The 21,371-nt window shown below is 43.0% G+C and overlaps 1 protein-coding gene across 1 annotated transcript; it reads right to left on the bottom strand.

The window, feature by feature from the left end:
• Positions 1-1,853: 1,853 nt before the first annotated feature.
• On the bottom strand, positions 1,854-21,367 carry RPN2 (ribophorin II; the record flags this gene model as incomplete). Its single annotated transcript, XM_010020401.1, has 17 exons — positions 1,854-1,893; positions 3,942-4,027; positions 5,827-5,956; positions 6,859-6,934; positions 8,108-8,203; positions 8,727-8,813; positions 9,332-9,526; positions 10,191-10,305; positions 11,161-11,252; positions 13,082-13,187; positions 13,592-13,710; positions 14,107-14,283; positions 16,871-17,005; positions 17,378-17,453; positions 18,689-18,864; positions 19,535-19,630; positions 21,293-21,367. Coding segments are annotated over 16 exons (1,803 nt in total), but the record flags the coding sequence as incomplete, so codon positions are not given.
• Between the last annotated feature and the right edge of the window lie 4 nt (positions 21,368-21,371).

Genomic DNA, 21,371 nt, shown 5'->3' with positions numbered 1-21,371 from the left:
AAAACATCTATGAAAACCACTCTGAGAGATCCAAGTCTGTATGATAAATAACTGGGTGAGTGCAACTATTTAGATATAAAAGGTACTTATTTGAGTGTTCAGTGTGCATCAAAATGAGGAAACAAATGCTCAAACTCTGAGAGATTAAATACAAAAATAAAGCAAACCAGAAAATGTCTTGAAGAATAAAAGGCCAAAAGAATAAAAACCACCTTCCCTAACACAGCCAAGGAGGTCGAAAATCAATAGCAATACACACAGCCTAGAGAAGACACATCACATCTGTGCTCGCCTTGAGTAACATACCAGAGCTCTACAGGCGTAGGGAAGGGACTGTCCTAGCACCAAGCATCAGTGGAAAAGCTTAACAACAAAGTGGGCAGTAACAAAATATGAGGCTCAAAAATGCTCACTAGGGTGAAAAGGACTTCCACAGTCAAACACTGTAAGCAGTAGCTTAACTATTTCTTGCTTAAAAGTCCATCAGTCCCACAGGACTGGAATGGAGCATGAGATCAGGTTTTGAAGGAGTGAAGAAGAGTTCATTGAACCTCTATGGCATTCTTTGTAATGTTCACGATGAGCAAACGGGTAGGAACTATTACAAAGAACAGAAACAGTGAGTTAAGTGCGAACAACTGCAGCAGGGAAGAGCCAAGATGGCTTTTATAGAGCAGTCAGGCCTCACCCATCTGAAGTTCTTTGGAGGATTCAGCTCCACCCCCTATATCCACATGCCTGATGGTTGGTACAATTTTCTTGGATCTCCAAAAGACAGTTGATGAAGTTCCTTTGCCAAAAGGCCTTTAAAGAAACTAGTCTGACATGGGACAAAGAGGCAGGGAGGAAGCAATTGTCAAGTTTGCCACGTGGAAATTGCTCAACAGGAGATTTTGGGCTTTGGTTATCCCTATCAGCACGTCCTTCAACAAAGCCCAAGTGTGCTGCCTGAACACTCCTTAGTACTCTTAAAGGTAGTAATTTCCTGAGAAGTTAGAGCCTGAATAACTCAAACATGGCCACATGGCAACCAGCAGATTTCTGGCATTGTTTCACAGAAGAACAGACACAGTAACCTCAATCAAACTTGTATTTGGAGTGAAAAGGTTACTTCCAGGGCCTGGAAAGGAAGTGAACCTGCTCAAGGGATCCACCAAACCTGCCAGGGTCAGACATGGCCAGGCAGGCAGCACCACAGCTCCCGACACAGGCCAGGCCCCAGGGACTCCTGCCTGAGCCGCAGTGGCAATTCAGCACAGCCCAACACCATCCTGAAGCCACAGAGAAGAGCCATTAGTGGAGAAGTGCAGATGACAGCGTGACACAAGGGATGGGCAGGAGTGGGAAGTCCCCCCCAATAAACATGTCCCTCTGGGAAAGGACATGAAAGAACAGGAAGCTTCACACACAGCAATGACTCACACACAAAATTACCCATCAGAAAAATCTCTTTTCATTCTCATGTGAGCCCAATTTCCAATCCCAACCTCAGAGACAGCCAAAGAACAAACTTCAGGACCATTCTTTCCTCTTTATTCACAAATCTTTCAGGATGAGGAGAGACATGTGGGCTAAGGCAGAAATGTATTTTCTTTTTCCTCTTTTTCCTAAAGGAAATTCAAACGTCCTGGGAGAAAAAGGTGTCGGTAGGATCCAGGGAAGAGAGGATTTTCTGGATTCATATGAAAAGCTCTGAAGGAGCATGTACACAAAGATGAAAATCAGATGTTTAAAAAAAAAAAAAGTGTAACTGGCATCGTTTGACTTAATAAAAACCCAAAAACCCGCTTCTGCCTTCCTCCTTCTGGTCTTTCACTTATTTATTCACCTCTGCTCTGAAGGCATTTGCTTTGTTTTTCCACATTTCTTCCATTCTTCTGGGACTAGTGTGTCCTGGAAAGACAAATCCAAGAAAAATTAACTCTTCCAAAGGCAACAAAGCACTTCCTTGCACAGAGAAGTGTCCCCAGACCCCTCATTCACTCTCAAAGGAAGTGTTTCGGACCAGCCTCTCAAAGGAAGCTTACCAGAGTGATAAAACACCAGTACTGCAATGGAACAGAGGGCTGAATTCGAGGAGGATGGAAATGAAAATGAAGGGTAATCTCTGGTGCAAAAGAGATGAATGAGCCTTGGGAATTAGAGAACTGAACAAAAAAAGTCAGGCTGAATGCAAAGCCTGCAGGTACCTGAACTGCTTTTCTACTTCTATCAGGGCCAATCCACCTGCTTGGAATCAACCAGTCCATGTAAACACAAAATAAAGATCTTCAGATCCTCAAGAAGAGGTAGTAGTCTGATGTGGGCACAGCAGACCCACCTTTTACCTCCCAAGATGCCAGAGACAGGCATAGCTATGGATGCTGAGCACCTGACAGTCCAGCCCTAGAAGCGGGTAACAATACACTTTTAACTGACATGTCTGGGGCATCAGAAACCCCAGAAATAAGGAAAAATGCTTGTGACTGCACATGGCAGCAAAACCTAACTGATGGCTTGTGGATAATAAATTCTGTGCAAGATCTTCCAGGATTAATCACAGCCCATGGGGAATTAAGGAGTTAAAATACCATGTTGAGAGACAGAAAACATGCAAGCTGTGGAGAACAGAAGCGAGGCATTTGGTGACAGGCCACTGAGCAGCTGAAAGCCCAAAGCTATGGTAAAAGGAAGCATCCAGGGATAAGAACAGCACCAGCAAACAGCCAGGATGCAGCCAGCATTCATCTACTAGAACAAGTGACAGGCATCTCCAGTTCCTCTCCAGTTACTTGTCACAGCTTGTTCTGTGCTCAGGTACCTCAAAACACTCCAGGGAGAGAAGAGATAGTAGCAGGGTGTTTTTCTATGAGACATGATGCCAAATTCTCCTGAGGTAATTTTCATGAATCCATCTTCCATGCTTTCTGAGCTGCAGACAGGAGCTTACACCACAGTGCACATGGTTTCTGTGACACAGCCACCCACGATGGTTTTGTTTTACACCACAAAAACTGAGCTCTGTGTGTGCCTGGAGCACTAATGAACACAAGAAAGCAGATGCTCCTGAGATGTACCACTGCAGCACATCGTACAGCAATTTCAGTTTCATCACAGGACTTCCCCAGGTGCTCTCTCCCTTCCCCAAAATAAAATGGTGCAGTGACAGAGAAATGAAACCCCACATGCACATTCAGAACCAGGCAGCATGCAGAGCAGCAGGCAGTCCTGCCTCCTATACCACTGTGCATACAGCAAACTGGGACCTTACCTGCTCAGAATGAAAGGAAAAGGAAGGCTCTGTACTGGTGTATGGTAATGGAGACTTATCAGCTGGTTGTATTCAGAGGAGGGGGCTGACTGCTGCTGACCAAGTCATCATGACCAGTTCAGTGTAATGGGAGGGTGAGCCCTGGACTGGGTTGTGTTCTCAGCTGAATGAGGTGACCTGACTCTGCTGCACACAGAGATCATTGCCACCCCAATGAGGATGTAATTCAGCACTCAGAGTGCCTGGCAGCCGAGTACTGCAGATGGGGATAGTGAGTACCAACAGCAGGATGGGAACAGCCCAGGTATCAGCCACTTCCACCGTGTTCTCCTCCAGCCAGCATTACTAATAATTTATTTACAGGAACAATACTGCTTAAACCAGGTTTATTTCATCACCTGATAGCTGCTTGGTGCCCAGGACAGCATATTCAGATGTGCACATATTACCATACAGGATTCAGATGATCAAGGAAATCACACAAAGACAGTTTAGTCTCAGAGGACACATACTGCTAACATGCAAACCCAGCTGCAGCCAAGGACACCCAAGGACTGATTTAAAGCCCAATAAGCAATGTTGGAAGGAAGCAGCTTCAGCTCAGCTATCTTTTTGTACACAGAGTGAGTGATGAAGTGAAATGAAACAGGCAGCATGCCCAGGAAAGGCAAATTCCAAAAAAGGCCCTTACTTCTAGAAGAGCTGGTCACTAGCAAAACCCCCTTTTACCGCAGCGTTCTATACTTTGCCAACCTACTGCTCTGCTCTGCAGCGATCCTGCCAAAAGGAAAGAGGAAGAAAGGTTCAGAGAAGACAGGAAGGAGGAAAGCAGCCCTGCTCCAGGAACCAGAGCCAGTGACAGAATGCAAAAAGCAAAACCAGGCCTTCTGGTAACTTCTGTAAAAAGATGGTTTATACAGTCCCCTTCCCACACCCGCCAGTGGCGTCCATAGTGGAAGAGCAGCTTTGCCTCAAAGTGCCATGTAGTTAATTACCACTGCACTTCAACATCTGAGCCAGGCAAGCAGCACCTCACAAAAAGATGTCTTTTTGAACTTCAAAGTCATGTACAAAGGGTTTAACTTTAGCCTAAGGTAGAAGTTTTACTTTCAAATTTGCCATTGTAGTTGCAGCTTCATGTTGTTCACTGTGAAAAAGCACACGGACACCCCCTGCAGTGTTTTGAAGTAGGAACCAACCACCTGCATTTATGTGTTAACAGAAGCCCTGGTTGAGCAAAGACACTTAGAAGTAAGTTTCATTGTATTATTTCTCCCCAGACCTGTATCCTAGGCAATCTGTAATTAACAATGATTTTATCATTACTCTCTAAGTCACAACATAGCCCCATTGGCAACAACATCCCAGTAGGAACTGTCATACTAACAATGGGAAAATGCCACAGTGGACAGGGCTGGACATCCAAGGCAGCAAGGCTGAGCAAGCTGGGAGGATGGTATGGAAAGGGTTAATTACAGTAATCATCCTCCCTGCTGCAGCCATGCAAGTAGAGATGTTTTAAAGACAACAAATCATTGCAAAACCCCCAAAAGTCACATTCTTGTGTTTGTTGTTTTTTCTTGTAGCTCTTATCCTGCCTTTAATATGGTATAATCAAAAATGTGAGAACCCAGAGGTATCTATGCAAACAGGTATGCAAAGATAAACAACTCTTAGTGGCTCCAAAGGGGAAAGTAAGAAAAGCACAGGTTTGATGGCAAAGCAGGCCAGTAAGATCATCTTCAAAGCCAAACTCTGCATTAGTACAAAAGGGCTAAAACGTTAAGTCTCACATGGAAACCCCACGTGGCAGAAAGGAAGAAGAGGGAACAGTTTGACCGCTAATTAATGCGCTGTACTGGCAGCCTGGGTCAGCAAACTGCCCGCAGGCTGTGTAAGCCATGGCACATTCACCAGACACTGCATGGCAGAAGACTCAAGTGTGAAGAATCAGTCCAGTGCCAGCAGAGAAATGAATGCTGTAGCCCTGACATTTTCCAGAGTTTTGCTTGGGTGTTTTGCCCTTTGTTGCTGATAAGCATCTGCTTCCCTTCCTCTATAATCCCCCTGCAGGGAGGGGAAGACAGCAGTAAGATACCCCCGTCTTACCTTCCTCCTCCTAAAACTTATTTCACAAGCACATCTACAGAAGAGTTGGGCCTCTTCTGCATCAACAGTGGCTTTCATTATCTAACAATATTGTGAGAGCTTGTTAGGTCATGTAGCAAAATGAATTTGTCAGTGAATGGGTCTAGATGTGGGTTTCCCTTGCCAAAGTGCACATACTTCCACCCTGTGCTTACTCTGTGTGCCTGATCACTTCAGCAATGGCCCTGTGGACCATTCTCCCTAAAGGAGCTGTACCACAGTGACAGCACCTCGCTGCCCCAGTCAGTTCAAACCCATATTCTGAAAACAGGCACAAAGTGGGATCAAGCAGCACATCCCACACAAGATCCAGGAACCAAAAGCAGTGTTCATTGCTGTATCAGCTATTGACACATGGTAGCATCAATGTCATCTCCTTCCCACTGATTTTAGAAGCAGCTCCCAGCAACACATCCACCCCAGCTTACCGTTTTACTGCTTTCTGAGCCAGCATCCTGTTGCCTGCCAGGAATGTGACACCACCCAAGATGGCCAAGTACTTCAGAGTCTGGAACATGTTGAGCTGAGTCCAGTAGACATACATGAGTCCCAACATTGCTGTGAAAAAAACAGACAGAGCCCACGGCTGAAATTGCATTTCAAAGACCAACCATTCGTTATCCTCAGAACACTTGCTATGTTGTACTGCCAGGCTGAAGCATTTGGTTTCTGTCTCATCTCTGAAGTTCTGAAATGGCAGATCTGACACTACACATTTTTCCAGGGAAGGGAGGCATCTGGGACTCCATACTGGAGAAAAATGTGACACTGACAGCTTGCAGCCAACCTTCTTGTGGCAGAATTATGTGGATATTCGAGACATTAAAAGGAGAGGATACTCTGGATTTCAATAGATAATATTAACCTTTGTGTATCTGTAGGAACTTAGTTTTATAAAGCTTCCAAAGAAAATGGTTTGGATTAAACAACACACTGTGACTTGGGAAACAGCAGATCCAATGTTCTCTCAACCTGCTATGTTTTTGATATTCTACCAAGACAGTAAATACCTGTGCAACCAAGGGCACAATAAAACTGATGAAAAAAATTGGTCCAGCCAAAGAACAAGAACTTTCACAGAAAGAGCTTTAAAGAAAAGCTGTAGTCTTACACTGAGACAGCAGTGCTGCAGGCTTCAATCCCCACAGAAACTCCCTGTTACAAAGGATAAACACGCAATAAAGAAAGCATGATCTCTGGAAATAAGTTCTATTAAGTACAGATAAATGGTGTGAGAGAGGAGCCCGGATAATGACAGCTGCCACAAGCTGATGGCCAAAACAGGTTTATCACCATATTAACAATGATGAAAAGCAGGAAGGCAGATGAAAACAAGAGAACAAATGTTATGCTATTATGTCATTATAGTTAATAGACCACAAGCCCATTAACCACCAGGGCTTTCATCTGTAACTCCCAGGTGAGAAGGTCAAGCAAAGCAGAAAGCCTCCAACACTTACCGGCATGTCCCATGTGAAAAACAATGGTGCTGGGAGCAAAGCTGAAGTTGGAGATGTTGGCACCTATCTTTATCCACTAAAAGGAAAAGAAATACAACTTGAATTACAACAGCTCTGTAAACACAAGCTTTTACTTTAAAATTCAGTACCTTTCAAGCCTAAGTTCTTCATTTACTACAGTGTATTCTCTACAGAAGCACTTGTTTAGTACTACAAGAGCACAGAGCAGTAATTTTGCTAAAGAGAGCACTGTTAACAGCTCCTCGAGTGAAAATTTCTCCTGCTGTTTCTGAATGCCCAAATGCAGTTTCTCACTTAGGTTTCTTAAACTGATGAGAGGATGTTGCTCCAGATCTACATTTTTCAGAAAAAACAACATTGCTATTTCTAACCTGCTGAATTAATTTCAATCAAAAAGAAAAAAAAAGGCAAGGTTCTAGTTCTGCACTCAGCAAAAGAACAGCAAGAGATACAAAACGTTTGCTCATAAAACCCTTTTCAGTTTTTAGAGGACAAAAGAGAAAGGCATGAAGATGGGAAACAGGTGCAGTAGCAATGGGATTTTTCCCTGAAGTGTCACTGACGTGTATATTGTGAACTCCAGAGACCAATGGACACGACTACCTGAATGCCAGCTTTTGATGACACTGGGAATGGGAAATCACTGCCAAGCAAACAGGGATCAGTTTCATCCTCCAAATAAGGAACAGTTTAAGTTGCCTACATGAGATTCTGTATTGCATTAAGTGCAAACCACTGATCTGACACTACAGTGAGTAGCAGTAGATGTTTCAACTACAGACACACAAATATTCATTCTGTCCATAAATAGGAATCCATCTGATAGGATTAAGTAACACACATTTGGTGATGGATATATTAAGCACAAGGCAGAATCACTGCTTTTTTCCTGTGTAAGTCTAATATTAGTTATAATTTAATCTGCCCACTGTTATTCAACATCCCGAGCAGAAGCACACTGGAGAAACTCACCCCACGTACTTCTACTCGACAGCAGCTTTTTTCTGCTTTGACTATAAACTCAAAGAACCACCCCCACCCCCAACAGTTTTGGAAAGAGACAATACCAGACCAACACTGCACTGCCAGTGTGAGCTGTGACTCCAGCACTGCTGTGCTAGTCATGATTAACCAAGAGTTTTAATAAGGAGTTTAGCTGGTCAACCTCCTGAGTGACTTTGGACTGGATGGGAAAAGATGGTGTTCTTCTGTGGCCTACTTCACTCACCAGAATGAGCAGCAAAAGCAGTGGGGACAGAATCAATGCTGTGAAAGTGTTCGATACCACGGTGGGAGGCCTCTTCTCAGGCTCCCTGAAGAGGTGCTGTAAACAAACAAAACCAACTCATAAGCAGGAGTATTCCAACAGAGCAGCTTCTCGGCTCCCCAGAGCTTCAGCTGCTGTTCCCAGATGTTCCCTTTGGATGAGAAGCATTCCTCTTAAGGCAAAGTGACTTTAAATTAGTGTTTATTCCAGCCTCTGCACATTTAATTTCTGGCACAGTTCACTTTTCTTTGCACTCACAGAAGCACTTGTTAGCTTGTCATCAGCACAGACGGCTGGAATGAAGCAAGAGATATCTTCAGAAGCAGACAGCTTCTTACTTAGTCAAATTTACAGGTTTGAGTCTTTTCAGTACCCTCACAGGTGGGCACAGAGCCTAGTTATTCATACGCCAGAGGAATGCAACACATTTCCTTCCATAAAGCAGTAACTCTGCTCTTCCTTTATTTACATCATTTACACAGGGTAAGACATGACTTTTCAAAAATAAATTACAATGAGAACAAATAATCCCAGTAAAGAGGCCCCCATCCCCACACATTGGTTTTGGCTTTAACTGTACCTGGATTTCAGGTTTGGGAACAAAGAGGTTCTTAGACTGGACTGTGGATGGTGCATCCTCTTCTGGGAATGTGATCACAACATCAGCCTGAAATGAAATCGTGCAGCTTCATGAAGTTTGATCTTAATGTAATACAAGTTTTATAAATCCTCTACCATTACTGTGGCCTATTTCATTATTTGTCAATCTCCAATTCACATGATTTTTTAAAGGAATTTAAGAAAAAGCCACCAGATTTTTTAAAAAGCAGTTTCTCCTAAACAGAGGCAGCAACAGAATTTACCCATCTCTAAGAACTGGACTCATTTCTAGCATAAAAGGCTAAACCTTCAAGTGCTTGTTGTGAAATTACCAAACCCATAAACATTCTGAAGCTTCTGTTCCACCATGAATGAATGTATGTTTATTTCCCGCTTGCTTTGATGCTTACTTAAAAACTTAAAACGAACAGCAAACCTCGGAGCCCATAAATGGCTAAAAGGATTCTGGTTCACTACAAAGAACAAAATATATTCGAGGTTTTTTCCTTGCAGGCCTGTACCATGCCCTCCTCTTAAGACTGCCACTAATCTCAAATTCACATGGCTACATTTCCAGCTACATACCACATTCCACAGGATTGGATTTTCCAGCGTGGCATCTCCAATTATCAAGTAAAGAGTGTAGGTACCAGAGGCAGAGTCGAATTCAGTCTTTCTTTCAGAGGTATCCAGTTCAAACTTGTAAACGTTCTTGCTATCTGGTTCTGCCACAAACACCACCTCCTGGCCAGTCTTTTGGTTGTGAAGTCGGACAAAAGTCTGAAAGGAAAGATTGTAACGTTTATGGAATATCTCATAGTGTTTACAAATGACAGAGAAATGAGAGATTCACCCCCAAATCAAAAAAGCACATTAACAGAAGTCAGAGTATAAACTGGAGTCCAGGTGTCTGCAAAGCAGCAAAGTTCTACGTCTCTTTGAGTCACAACATTAACACAGGCCCAGACTGGCCAGTGGCCCACTTGGGGTAGAGGGTAAAATACTGAGTGTTACTCCACAGGATATATGCAACAGCACACAACAGGGATGTAGGCACAGATGGGTTTTGTTGGAGTCTTCCCCCTCCCTTTTTTTCTATTTTATACACAAAAAATACAATTTTAAAGGAAGTCTGTGTTCAGTGACTTTTCCAGCAAACAATCTGTATTTAAATAATCAGAAGTGTGCTTTTACAGTGCAGGCTACCTGCACTCATGTTGTTGAGTTAAATAAGACACAGCACCAGAGCCAAAAGAGGCATCATTTAACAGACAGCCAAACCAAATCCACTTCCCACCTACCATCACCAGTGATCTTTCACAATCCATGTCAGAAACACAAGGCTTCTCCAAACCTATCAAATCTTTTCAAGAGCAACTGTCACCTCAGATGCTTCAAGATGGAACATCTCAGTGACACAGCAATGACAAAAGCTTCTCCTAACCTGGTGAGGGATGAGTTCAGCTCCGCTGTTCACGTCCATCAGCTGGAAGGATAAAGCAAAATTCTGGTGGCTGTCAGCAGTGAATGAGCCCTTGGCTTTGGCTGGGTAAGCTACCCTAGGAGGGAAGAAACCAAAGAGAATTGAGGTGATCTTCCAGGAAAATCCTTGGTCTTCTAAGAACCTGAGGCATGCAAGCTTGCCTGGCAGTACTGCAGTCTACTCAGCACAGATAAGCTATTTTATCAAGTCAGGTGAACTAACAGGTCTTTCTCTTCCACCATAAATTTAATAAAAATAAATGAGTGGAATTTATTTAGTAGGGTTTTTGAGAGCTCCATACCTTGCCCATTTTCAATTAAACTGGCTGTTTATTGTAAGGTTCAAAGGAACACCAGAAGAAGGTTTTGCTCATCCTGCACCCCCCTTTCATTTACCTGAGGCTATGCCATGACCAAAGGTGTCATGGCAGCAGAACAGAAAATAGACACTCAAACTTCAGCACAGAGAAGGGCCTCAGTGAGGCTGTGCAGCCAAGTTAAATTCTATACATTACATTCTGATGCCAGTTAAAAACTGATTACATTAAATATACCTAGCAATGGTACAGCCACGGCCCCCATACACAGTGTACATGTTGCTTTAGAGCATCTCTATCAAATCCCAATAATACCAGAACCATTAACACAATTCTTTTACTTTACTTTTGCTATGGGAAAGTACCAACAAAGGAAGAGAAGACTCAGGTTGCCTGGCTTCTGTCAGTACTTAATTCAGTATTAAGGAAAAAAAACACCTATAATCAGCATTCTCCTCATGAACCCACAGGTATAAGAGAAATAGCACATGTATAACTCTAGTTATTCCAATACGAGATTCCTCTGGTTTAGCTGGAGTAGGTAAAGCTCAGAAGACCGCCAAGTCTAGAGCCACAGCTGCCCCGCAAATGATCACACACCTCAAGTCACATTACCTGGTTGTTTTTGGTGCAATGCTCTGATCTTTATCCACGGTAGAAAGATCCACATTAGTAATCCCAACTTCTGTGGAAACTTTTACTTTCAGCTGCAACAAAACACAACAGAAATTACTCAGAACACTCTACGCATACAAATTATGGTCAAGTTCACTGCAGAAGCTTTAGCTCTTCTGTCCTCTTCCCCAGAGAGGGTCTTACATGAAGCCAAAAGACAGAACCTAATCAGAACAGAAGGATTTACAGCAATTCTCTCAAACGTAAGCAGTTACAGCAGTCTGTAGGTTTTAATGAGCACATTTGTTCTCACAGCTTACAAATGCTCCCCTGGAGAACTCGGGTTTCGTTGCCAAGATATTTTTCACCATAAACTACAATTTGTTACTACAGGTTTGCTCATGTGAACCCGCCCCATGCCCTCACCCTGAAAAATAATTCACAGGGAACTTGTGGGAAAAGTATGTAAAAACAAGAACGAAAACATTCAGGCCAGACTTCAAACACAACAATCTTGGTGGTTCCTTTACAGCAAAATGTGTCATTTAAGATAGAGGTTATCCCTGAAAATGCATCCATTAACAGATGGACTATTGAGGCTAATGTTAATAAAGCCTTAGTTTGTTCCAAGATGGGAGCAAAGAAAGATGGACTAATGAAATATTAATGTTAGAAAACGTACGTGAAGGCAACTCCGAGCTGCTGCACACAGCCCCTCCAGCTGAACACTACACAAACATCTCACAAATATTTTAATGCCAGGAAATGTGGTCTCTGCTGGAGTAATAACCCACTGGTTTAGCTCATTACTGTCAAAGCGATGGTGCATTAAGGACAATTAATGCTAATAACAGTAAGGAAAAAAAGCAGCTCCCCAGCAGCCCTCCCCCGTACCAATGTGTCTTATTAGAAGCAGTTCCCACAGAGCTGCCCCGGTGTTAATACATTCCTACTGGGACCTGGGGAGGAATGTGTGCCAGCAGCCAGCTTCAGCAGGGCCAATCAGTTCCCTTCTGACACTCCTAAGTGCCATTACTACTACACTGACAACATCAATTTGATACACAGAGTAAAGGTCAGCAGTTGTAAGTAAGCATCTTCCTCCACTCCAAGCTGGCTGTGTTGGAAGATTTTAACAGCTTATCTTCTCCTTGAACAGGTGACTGAGGACAAAAACTACCCTGGCAATAGACAACCCTGGAGAAGAGAATGCTCAGCTGTTGGTACTGGGGCAACTATATGAATAGTTACTGATGTCACGTTCTTCTCACTGTAACAAACTTGAGGAAAGTAAAACCCTGAGTGTTTATATAAACTCTTCTTCAGAAAGGTGTGCTGTAACAGCCTTTGCCATCAAAAAAGGGACATCTATGCATGAAATGAAGATTTCATTAGCATTTTGCTTTGGACACTTTCTCCACTACCAAAGCATCCCCATGTACACAGTTAGGAGATGCCAAAAGACTTCCTTGACTCTTTTCTAGTGCTCTAGAGCTTATACAGGTGAACAACAAATGCTCAGCTTCTGTACACTGGGAATCACCAGACAACTGCTAGGCAAGCCTTGAGATTTACAGACTCAGATCTTGGATGCTCTGAAGAACTAACATTCTCAGTAATGGTTTTTGCATGGCTACTCTGGGCTGCTCTATAAACACTTCCACTGCTAGCCTTTGTTCATACACTGTCAGATCAGCATCTAAGTGGTAAGTCAGGTTTGGAATTTATACAAATCTCTTTTGATCATGTATTAATCTGGTTACTGGTCATAATCCAATCAAAATCCAGTCCATTACAGAAAAAGCATGTGATAAAAATGCCATGCAAGCCATGCAACTGGCAACACCCTTACTGGGTATAAATAAAAAGCTGTTTCAGTGAATAGGCACAGAATTAAAATGCCATCAAAAAGCATACCCACCTCAACCTTGTTAGCAATAAATCGTTTATCTCCATCGACACTGATAGAGAAATCATAATATCCACTTGCAGGTTTCACATTCATGAAGTTCAGCTCAAAGACATCTCTATAACAAAAGAGGCAAGGTGTTAAGTACCCTGTAGGACACTAAAGAGGCAACAGCTTCCCACTAAGAAGTCTCCAAATATGCCAAATTAAGCAGGCAAAAAGAGAAGCGCAGCAAAAAACTAACACCACTAAGTGCAGTGGAAAAAGAATTCTTCAAAGTTCCCCTGAGGTCAGAAGAACATTGCAATTTCCCACTCCCAATCAGAAGAAAAAGCAACAGAAATTCACCATCACTACCAAACGTGCTTAGTCACCCGTTACCAACAAGACACAACTACAGTATTCCAAGTTTTCCATCACACAAACATTTCTCTGGTGGAAGAACACGTGAGGAAAACAAGTCCAATGCTGTTTGAACACCTGTCTGCCTTACAAACTGTAAATATAAGATTATTTTCTTACCCTGACAGAGCAAATGCTGTCTGTTGAAGGACAGTGGCTTTGCTAGATGCAGACTTGGCGTACTCGAGTTTTACAGAAGCTTGAGTCAGTGGCTGGGACATAACATCAGTCACTTGTAGCTACAAGAGAAAACCAAGCACTTCCATTAAACCTGTTGCCCCAGAAGGAAAGCAGAGCACAGACAACTCCCTACCCCCCTGTGTTATACACTCAGAATTCTTACCTGCCCAGCATTCCAGATTCACCTAGTTCTTTCTAACATAATGGGAAAGCTGGAGTTTGAAATCAGCAGAGCTGACTTCACACAGTGCCTTCTCCACATAGTGGCTGCTAAGCTTTGAGTAAGCAGAGGCTCATAAGAATCACTTCGTAAAAGCACTACAGCCCCAGATCTGGAACCATAGGCCTGGAGCTAAAAAAATGAAGGACATCGCCTCCCACATTCAGTCAGCTTATTCCTACAGTACTAAAGACTGACCCAAGAGATGAGTTAAGACTTGAGGTTAAGGACTCACCCTGAGTACAGGCTGATGGTGAGACACAGCTGCAGGCCCATCAGGGATGACAATGACAGGCAAGTGGTAGCGGTTCCGAGATAAGGAACCTGCAGCACAAGCAACACTGAAAGCCTCCGAGAGGGTCTCAAAGTTCTTCTTGCTAAAAATTGCATTCATCAGCTGGATGATTTGATCCTGAAGGAGAAAAAGCAAATTACATACAAGCATCAGCAATTTACCATTTGTGCTGGTTTTGGCTGAGGTAATTTTCATTATAGCAGCCAGTATAGATTTGTGTTTTGGATTTGTGCTGGAAACAGTGTTGATCACACAGGGATGTTGTTACTGCTGAGCAGTGCTTACACACAGCCGAATCCTTTTCTGCTCCTCACCCCCCCAGCAAGGAGGCTGGGGGTGCACAAGGAGTTGGGGGGGATACAGCCAGGACAGCTGACCCCAACCGACCCAAGAGATATTCCACACCATACGGGGTCATGGTCAGCATATAAAGCTGGGAGAAGTAAAAGGAAAGGGGAGACATTAAGAGTGATGGCATTTGTCTTCCCAAGTCACCATTACACATGATGGAGCCCTGCTCTCCTGGACACGGCTGAACACCTGCCCGTGGTGAATTAATTCCTTGGTTTGGTTTGCTTTGCTTGTGTTTGGAGCTTTTGCTTTACCTTTTAAACTGTTTTCATCTCAACCCACGAGTTTTTTCACTTTTACTCTTCTGATTCTCTTCCCATTGCACCATGGGGACAGTGAATGTGTGGCTGTATGGGGCTCAGTTGCCAAGTGGGGTGAAACCATCACACCACAACATTGCAAAGTGGCTCAGTGTAATGTTATTAATAAAAATATCATTCATAAAGACTGTTTAATTTCCCACTTGCTTAAAAAATAGCTCAAATTATGAAGGCAACCCAAACTAGCTTCCTTTTGAGTATCACATTAGCATTCTTATTCTTGGCTGGGAGCTTCCAACCACACTCACTGTAATTGTGCTAAAAACTTGCAACACCAGAATGTGGATCTATCTCTTCAAACTACATGTTTCAGAATGGAAGATACCATCAGCTCAACTATCCAGACCATGTGCAGCAGCAAAAAGACAATCTGGCTCCGGGAGCTGCACAATTGCCTTTGTACAGTGGAGAAGGTCCTTGCTACCTGCCAAGCTGGGAAGGCCAAGGAGCAGTGATACAATGCATCCCAATGGCTCTGGAAGGAGCCAATGCAGGCCCGTGCAGGCTTATCCCCTTAGGCTCAGCAGCATCCTCAAGCTAAGAGGAGTCGCTTTAAAGCAGTACTACCAAGAGCACAGAGACAGCTCTGGCTCTGGGATGTGCCAAAGTTGATTTGTTCTCTCTGAAGTAGGAGTGGGACTACATCCCCCAGCTGGTTTTGCAGTGCAGATTTGGAAGGTTAGTGCATCTGTGCCACACTGCCCAGGGTATCCCATATTATTCAGATTCTTCCATCACTCCTTGCTAGTCTGGAAAACAGAGGGATTGGTTACCTGTACTTTGATCCAAGCAAAGAACTGTGGGCTAAATTCTAATCAGAAATGAGAATAAAGAAGAAAATAAAGCAATAGGCATACACTTAGTAACCTACAAAGAATGCTTTGAAATCCACTCTCAAATTTTCACTTACCTACTTGTATTAATGAGCACCAATGTACATCACAACTAGAGAAAGCACCCAGACACATGCTACAAGCCTGCATAGTGCAAATCCTGCTGTTTTTCATTTATATGAGGGCACAGCATAGCTCCAGACCCTGATCAGCAACTGACACACATTTAAATTGGGGGCGAGGGGGAACTATTTTTTCCAAATGCTACACATCAATTTTTAAAGAGTTTTGTGGCATTCTGGAGGCACTCTCACCATTCACAAGAGAGAAAGCTTTAAGCCCCAACAATAGCATTTCTGGCAGCACAATTCCGACACAACACTAAATTTTCCTTAATTGGTCTTTCTTTAATCATCAATTGGACACTGACAGTTTGAATTCTGTGTAGCAGAATCACCACCTCAAAAATGACATCAAAATGACTTTGCATTAGTCTGTTTGGCAGAAGCATGGAAAGGAGCCAAGAATGAACTCAGATGTCTTATGCCGGGTTCTATCTCAACGCTGCCACTTTGGCTTGTGCTTTAGGGAGCTGCCATTCTCCACCACAACTATAGCTAAACCCAGTTAACTTGTGGGGGAAAAAAATTCACTACATGGATAGCTTGCAGTAATAATATCTGGATTTATTAAGCTCAAAAGGAATTTCTGACAGACTTGCATTTTAGACAAGTTTTTGCACCTGGTTTCTTGTTAGTGTATGGTACTAATGCTGTCTTCCTTTTGGGCACCCCAAACTAGGTTGCCTGCATTTCCTCACAAGTAAATAACATTTATAATGCACTTTGCAGTGCTGGAGAGTGCTACATAAGTGCCAAATACCAGAACAAACTCCAAAACAAGATGGTTTTTTTAACAGCTTGTCTCAACAAACAAAAGAAAAACTAGGCCTCACTTGCAATTTTCTTGTGTATATTTGAGAAACAAACCAAATTCAGGCTGTGATCTTGAAGGTAGAATTTCCTCCTGGATTCTGTTCTTTAGCATTCCCTCTCAGATGCCCCTTTTCACTGCGTGTGCTCATTATTTTTAACCCAGTAGAAATTCTACCCAGTTATAGTGGCCTCTTAGCATGACAAAGACTAGCCAGATCTTTTTTGAGAGCTACAGTGTGCAAGGGAGGAAAAGGCAAATACAAACCTCCTTCATTGCTGGCTCCGTACCCACATGGTCCGACAGTTTATAGGCAGCAGCCACAAACAGTGCAGTAGTCTCAATTCCCTCTTCAAACTGCAGATAAACTCCACCCAAGTCATCCAGGCGAGCAACAAGATCCTGACAGAAAGAGTTATTAAAGTTTAAATTGCATTCTAGTAGATCCACAGAAGTTAACTCTACTGTTAGACCAGCAATCAAGAGTATCTGCATGGGATCAGTGACCTTTTTTGTAACAGTCATTTAGAAAAAGAATTCAGTATTCAGTGGATTTAATTGTACTTAAAAGTCATGACTTTCTGTGTTTCAGTCCGCTGTGAAACAGTTAGAAGTCCAGAAGAAATATCTGCTTGAAAGAGCCAAGCCAACCCACATGATGAAGGCAAGGAATTATCAAGGTTGGTTTTCATTTTGTATTTCACATTAGTATCTCTTTTAGTACTACAGAGGTCTAAAATTCCTGGATAATTAGAGAGCACAGCGTGTTCCTACCTCTATCTCCTCAACAATGCCACTTAGATCTGCCTGTTGGGACAAGTAAGATGCCGTCTCCAAAGCCTGGATGGTTCTTAAACAAGAACAAACAAAACCAAATAATTGTATGATTTTTTCCTTCCTTCAAAGCCAAACATCATTTAAGTCAAAGCAACTACAGTTTATATTCTGAGTGAAGTGTAAAACAGCTGTTACTGCATTCGACTTAAGACAATGAAGCTGAAGTGATTTAGTGGGAACTCAGAATTCATTACAGAATGCCACTTCAGATGCATCAGTGCTGCAATAAACTCACAGGTTCAAAGGAAGAGAAGAAACCAAACTTTGATACCTGCACAGCACAACTTCCCCAATGTGCTACTAAGGCTTCCAAGAATCCTTTATTTTTCTTCCCCAATCAACACCGCAAGTTTTAAATATTCCCTTTCTTCACCAACTTTTAAGGAAGGCTCTATTGTCTCATATCACAGTAAAATTACTTAGTTCTAAGACTTCTCCTGCTTACTGTCATGTTTTTTCACCTCCCAGTCTAAATGTACAAACAACAGAGCTGAGGAACAGCATCAAGTCTACTGCAATCATAAATGACACAGAACCATGGCTGGGTGTTAAGCCAAAGATCTGCTGTGAATCTTTTTAAAAGAGGAGGCCTCTTTGAGATATGCCATCTTCAGTGAGCACTACTCCTGAATGCAGGAAACAGACCCAAAAAGAATTTTTCATGCCCCCAGAGGAACAAATATGAGCTGAACAAATCACAGAATCACAGATTGATTTGGGTTGGAAGGGACCTTAAAACTCATCTAGTTCCAACCCCACTGCCACGGGCAGGGACACCTTCCACTAGACCAGGTTGCTTCAAGCCCCTGTGTCCAACCTGGCCTTGAACACTGTAAGGGCTGGAGCAGCCACAGCTTCTCTGGGCACCCTGTGCCAGTGCCTCAGCACGCTCATAGTAAAGAATTTCTTCGTAATGGTTAATACAAATCTCCCCTCTTCCAGTTTAAAACTACTCTCCCTTGTCCTGTCACTACATGCCCCTTGTAAAAAGTCCAGATTTCTTGTGGACCCGTTTTAGTTACCGGAAGCCTGTTACAAGGCCTCCCTGGAGCCTTCTCCTCCCCAGGCTGAACAAACCCAGCTCTCTCAGTTTGTCTTCATAGAAGAGGTGCATCAAATGAAAGCACAGCACCTACTCTACTACGCCCATATTACAAAAATTAAGTGTTAAAATACCCTTTACTCTAAACCCCAAGTGCCTAGAGGATAAACATGCAACAGTGAATTATTTCCAACTGAAAGACTTACGCCAGCACATTTTCCTCTTTGCTAAGACGAGCAGTAAGAGCACTAAGTGCTTCTTGAGATGCTAAAGGAAGGCCAAAGCCACTCAGGGCCCCAACGGCGTGGAAGATCTGGGTGACTGAGGAATCCTCACTGACAGCTGCAAGCAGCAGCTCCCTGGTCTCATTTGAAATGGTAACCTGAGGAAAAACACAGGGAACACATTGATCCACACTTGAAAAACCACGGCCTTCTATTCACCACTGATTACTTCCTGGAGCAATACACTTCATTGGTGAACTCCTGGAAGCTTTTGGGATAAAGCCCTTTATCTTTTATTAGTTTCATTAATTAAATCCCAAAGTTTTGCTGTCAACAAGTCAGGATAATCTAAGATTCAGATTTATCTTGGTAATCTGCTACTGCTTTTCACCTGGTATCACATCCTTGTGCAGCAGCAGTACTGCTAAAAAATGGGGCTTGGATAAACCACCCACAATCCAGCAAGGGTGGCCTGCATTTGTATCCTCACTGTGGTTCAACACAGGGTTTACATCCAAACAGTTTCTCATCTACCTAAAGAATTTTTAATTGATGCTGTGAATTCTATTAGAATGTGCTGGCTCCTTTTTTCTCAGCCACCAATATTTAATCAAGTTACATCCCCTCGGAATTACTATGAACTAAGTATTTGCTTTGTATTTTTACACTCTGCCTTGTAGAGGGTGCTCCCAGACACTTCCTAAAACACAACTGAGTACAACTCACTAAAAGAAAGTAAAAGTTGAAGTTATGCATAAAATAAACCAAAAAAAAATATCAAGGCAAATATTTCACTGGTAACATCTGCCTTCAGGGCTCCAAACCCACCTCACAGCCAGCCAGGACCCGAATGGATTGTGCAGCATAGAAGAGGGAATCGACGCTGCTGGAGTCCACATGAGACTTGATGAAATTGCAGGCAGCCTGTGAAGAAACAGAAGTTATCTGACAGTAACAGTCTCAAAGCCACCAAGAAGAGATTTAAATGGTACTCTGAGACAATTTCATACATGCTGCTGTGCATTTTTAGACTGAACAAAAGGCAAATTAAATCCGTAGGAATATTTGCAATCCTGCTCTGCACAGAAACAAAGTGGTTCCTGCTAAAAGAGAGAAGTGATTTTCACAGAAACTGTACTGCAACCAGAATTCAGATTTAAATTTGAGTATAACTCTCAAACCCATCAAAATTGAAGGCCTGTGGGTATACTTAGTCAGGAAAATCTCCCAGGCTAGAGAGCAGGTGAACAGGAATTCTGTGGGTGAGCTTCCTTCCCAAATATACAACACACACAATCATTAATGGAGGCAGAATGTAGAGTTTCAGAGCATAGTCAGGTAAAGCAGCTACAGTGTGAAGGCAAGCAATGAGACTGCTCAGTAATCTATAGACAGGTTATTAACCGAACACTATATAGATGGATCATTAAAATTGCATTTTAACCAGGAAATAACCAAGAGTTTAATTGCTCATACATAAATGACAGGGTTTTGAGTATGTGGAGCATAAGCCTTTAGAAGCAGGAGAGGATTTTCATGCTACAGTTACCCAGGAATACCAACAGATGTTCAAGTGTTACGCTTAGCTGTTATTTTTACTACATCTACCTTTTAGTCTCACCCCACTAAGAGGTACACTGTCCACAAAGAAAGCCTCATCACAAACCTCAAGCAACAAATAATTCCTTGTTACCTGCAGAAGCAAAGGCTACGTTATCACTGCCAAAATTAGGAAGTACTAAAAAACCCAGCCAGGCTGACATAAACGAAAGCAGCAGCTCTCAGCCTTGCCTTCAGGAGACCAGTAACCACCACAGCAAAGCGTGCAGTGGTGAACTGCAACACCTTCAGGAGCATCACAGTTAAAGTTTGTGGTGTAAAGGCACAACACTCAAAGAGAAACAAAGTCCAAGTGGTTTAGAACTACTGAACTACCTGAATTTCTGAGGAAAGAACAGCCTTCCATTCACAGCTTAGGTGCACAGGTAACCACACGTGCACAGAAGCAGAGATGCCTACATAAGCAGGTTGTTACAAGGACAGGCTTTAGTAAGTTTAAACTAGAAATGTTTAGAAGCATGAAAGAGCTGTAAGCATCATGCTGATGCTGCAAGCTTTTCCTTCTAGTCTGTGCACACAAGAATATATTTTATATGCAAAAAGAATAAAACCATGGAACCTGGCAGAATTCAGTGTTAGAACTGGAATGAAATAACGAGAACTCCATTTAACAGGTCAGCAAAGCAAACACGCTGCAGGCAGAAATCTTTTGCACAAAACAGAAACAAATTGACAGTTGTAGCAATGTCACAACAGGCTACGGAGAGGCAAGCCCTGAAACCGCCATTTAGAGGCAGTAAGTGTAAGAGAGCCCCTGGAATGTTACAGCCCAGACAAAGATGCAACTTATTCCAACAGCACACCTTAAAAGCTGCCGGTAATCACCCCTGACTGGCGCTGATGCTTGCCAAGGACACCGCGCACACCTATCTGCCTACCGTTTCCCTCACGGCCCTCAAGCAGAGCTCGCTGCATAAATCACTGTGCCTCGCGTTGTGCAGCACCTCAGCGCAGCCAAGCGCTCACCTTTTCGTCTGCCACCCGCACACCCAGGCTGGCGAGGCCCACGATGGAGTAGAAGGCGGCCTCCACGTCGGCGAAGGGC

This window comes from Nestor notabilis, unplaced genomic scaffold (genome assembly GCF_000696875.1).
Source record: "Nestor notabilis isolate BGI_N333 unplaced genomic scaffold, ASM69687v1 scaffold15480, whole genome shotgun sequence".
NCBI lineage: Eukaryota > Metazoa > Chordata > Aves > Psittaciformes > Psittacidae > Nestor > Nestor notabilis.
The sequence above is the reverse complement of the archived record's forward strand: the minus strand, read 5'-3'. Positions and strand labels throughout refer to the sequence as shown.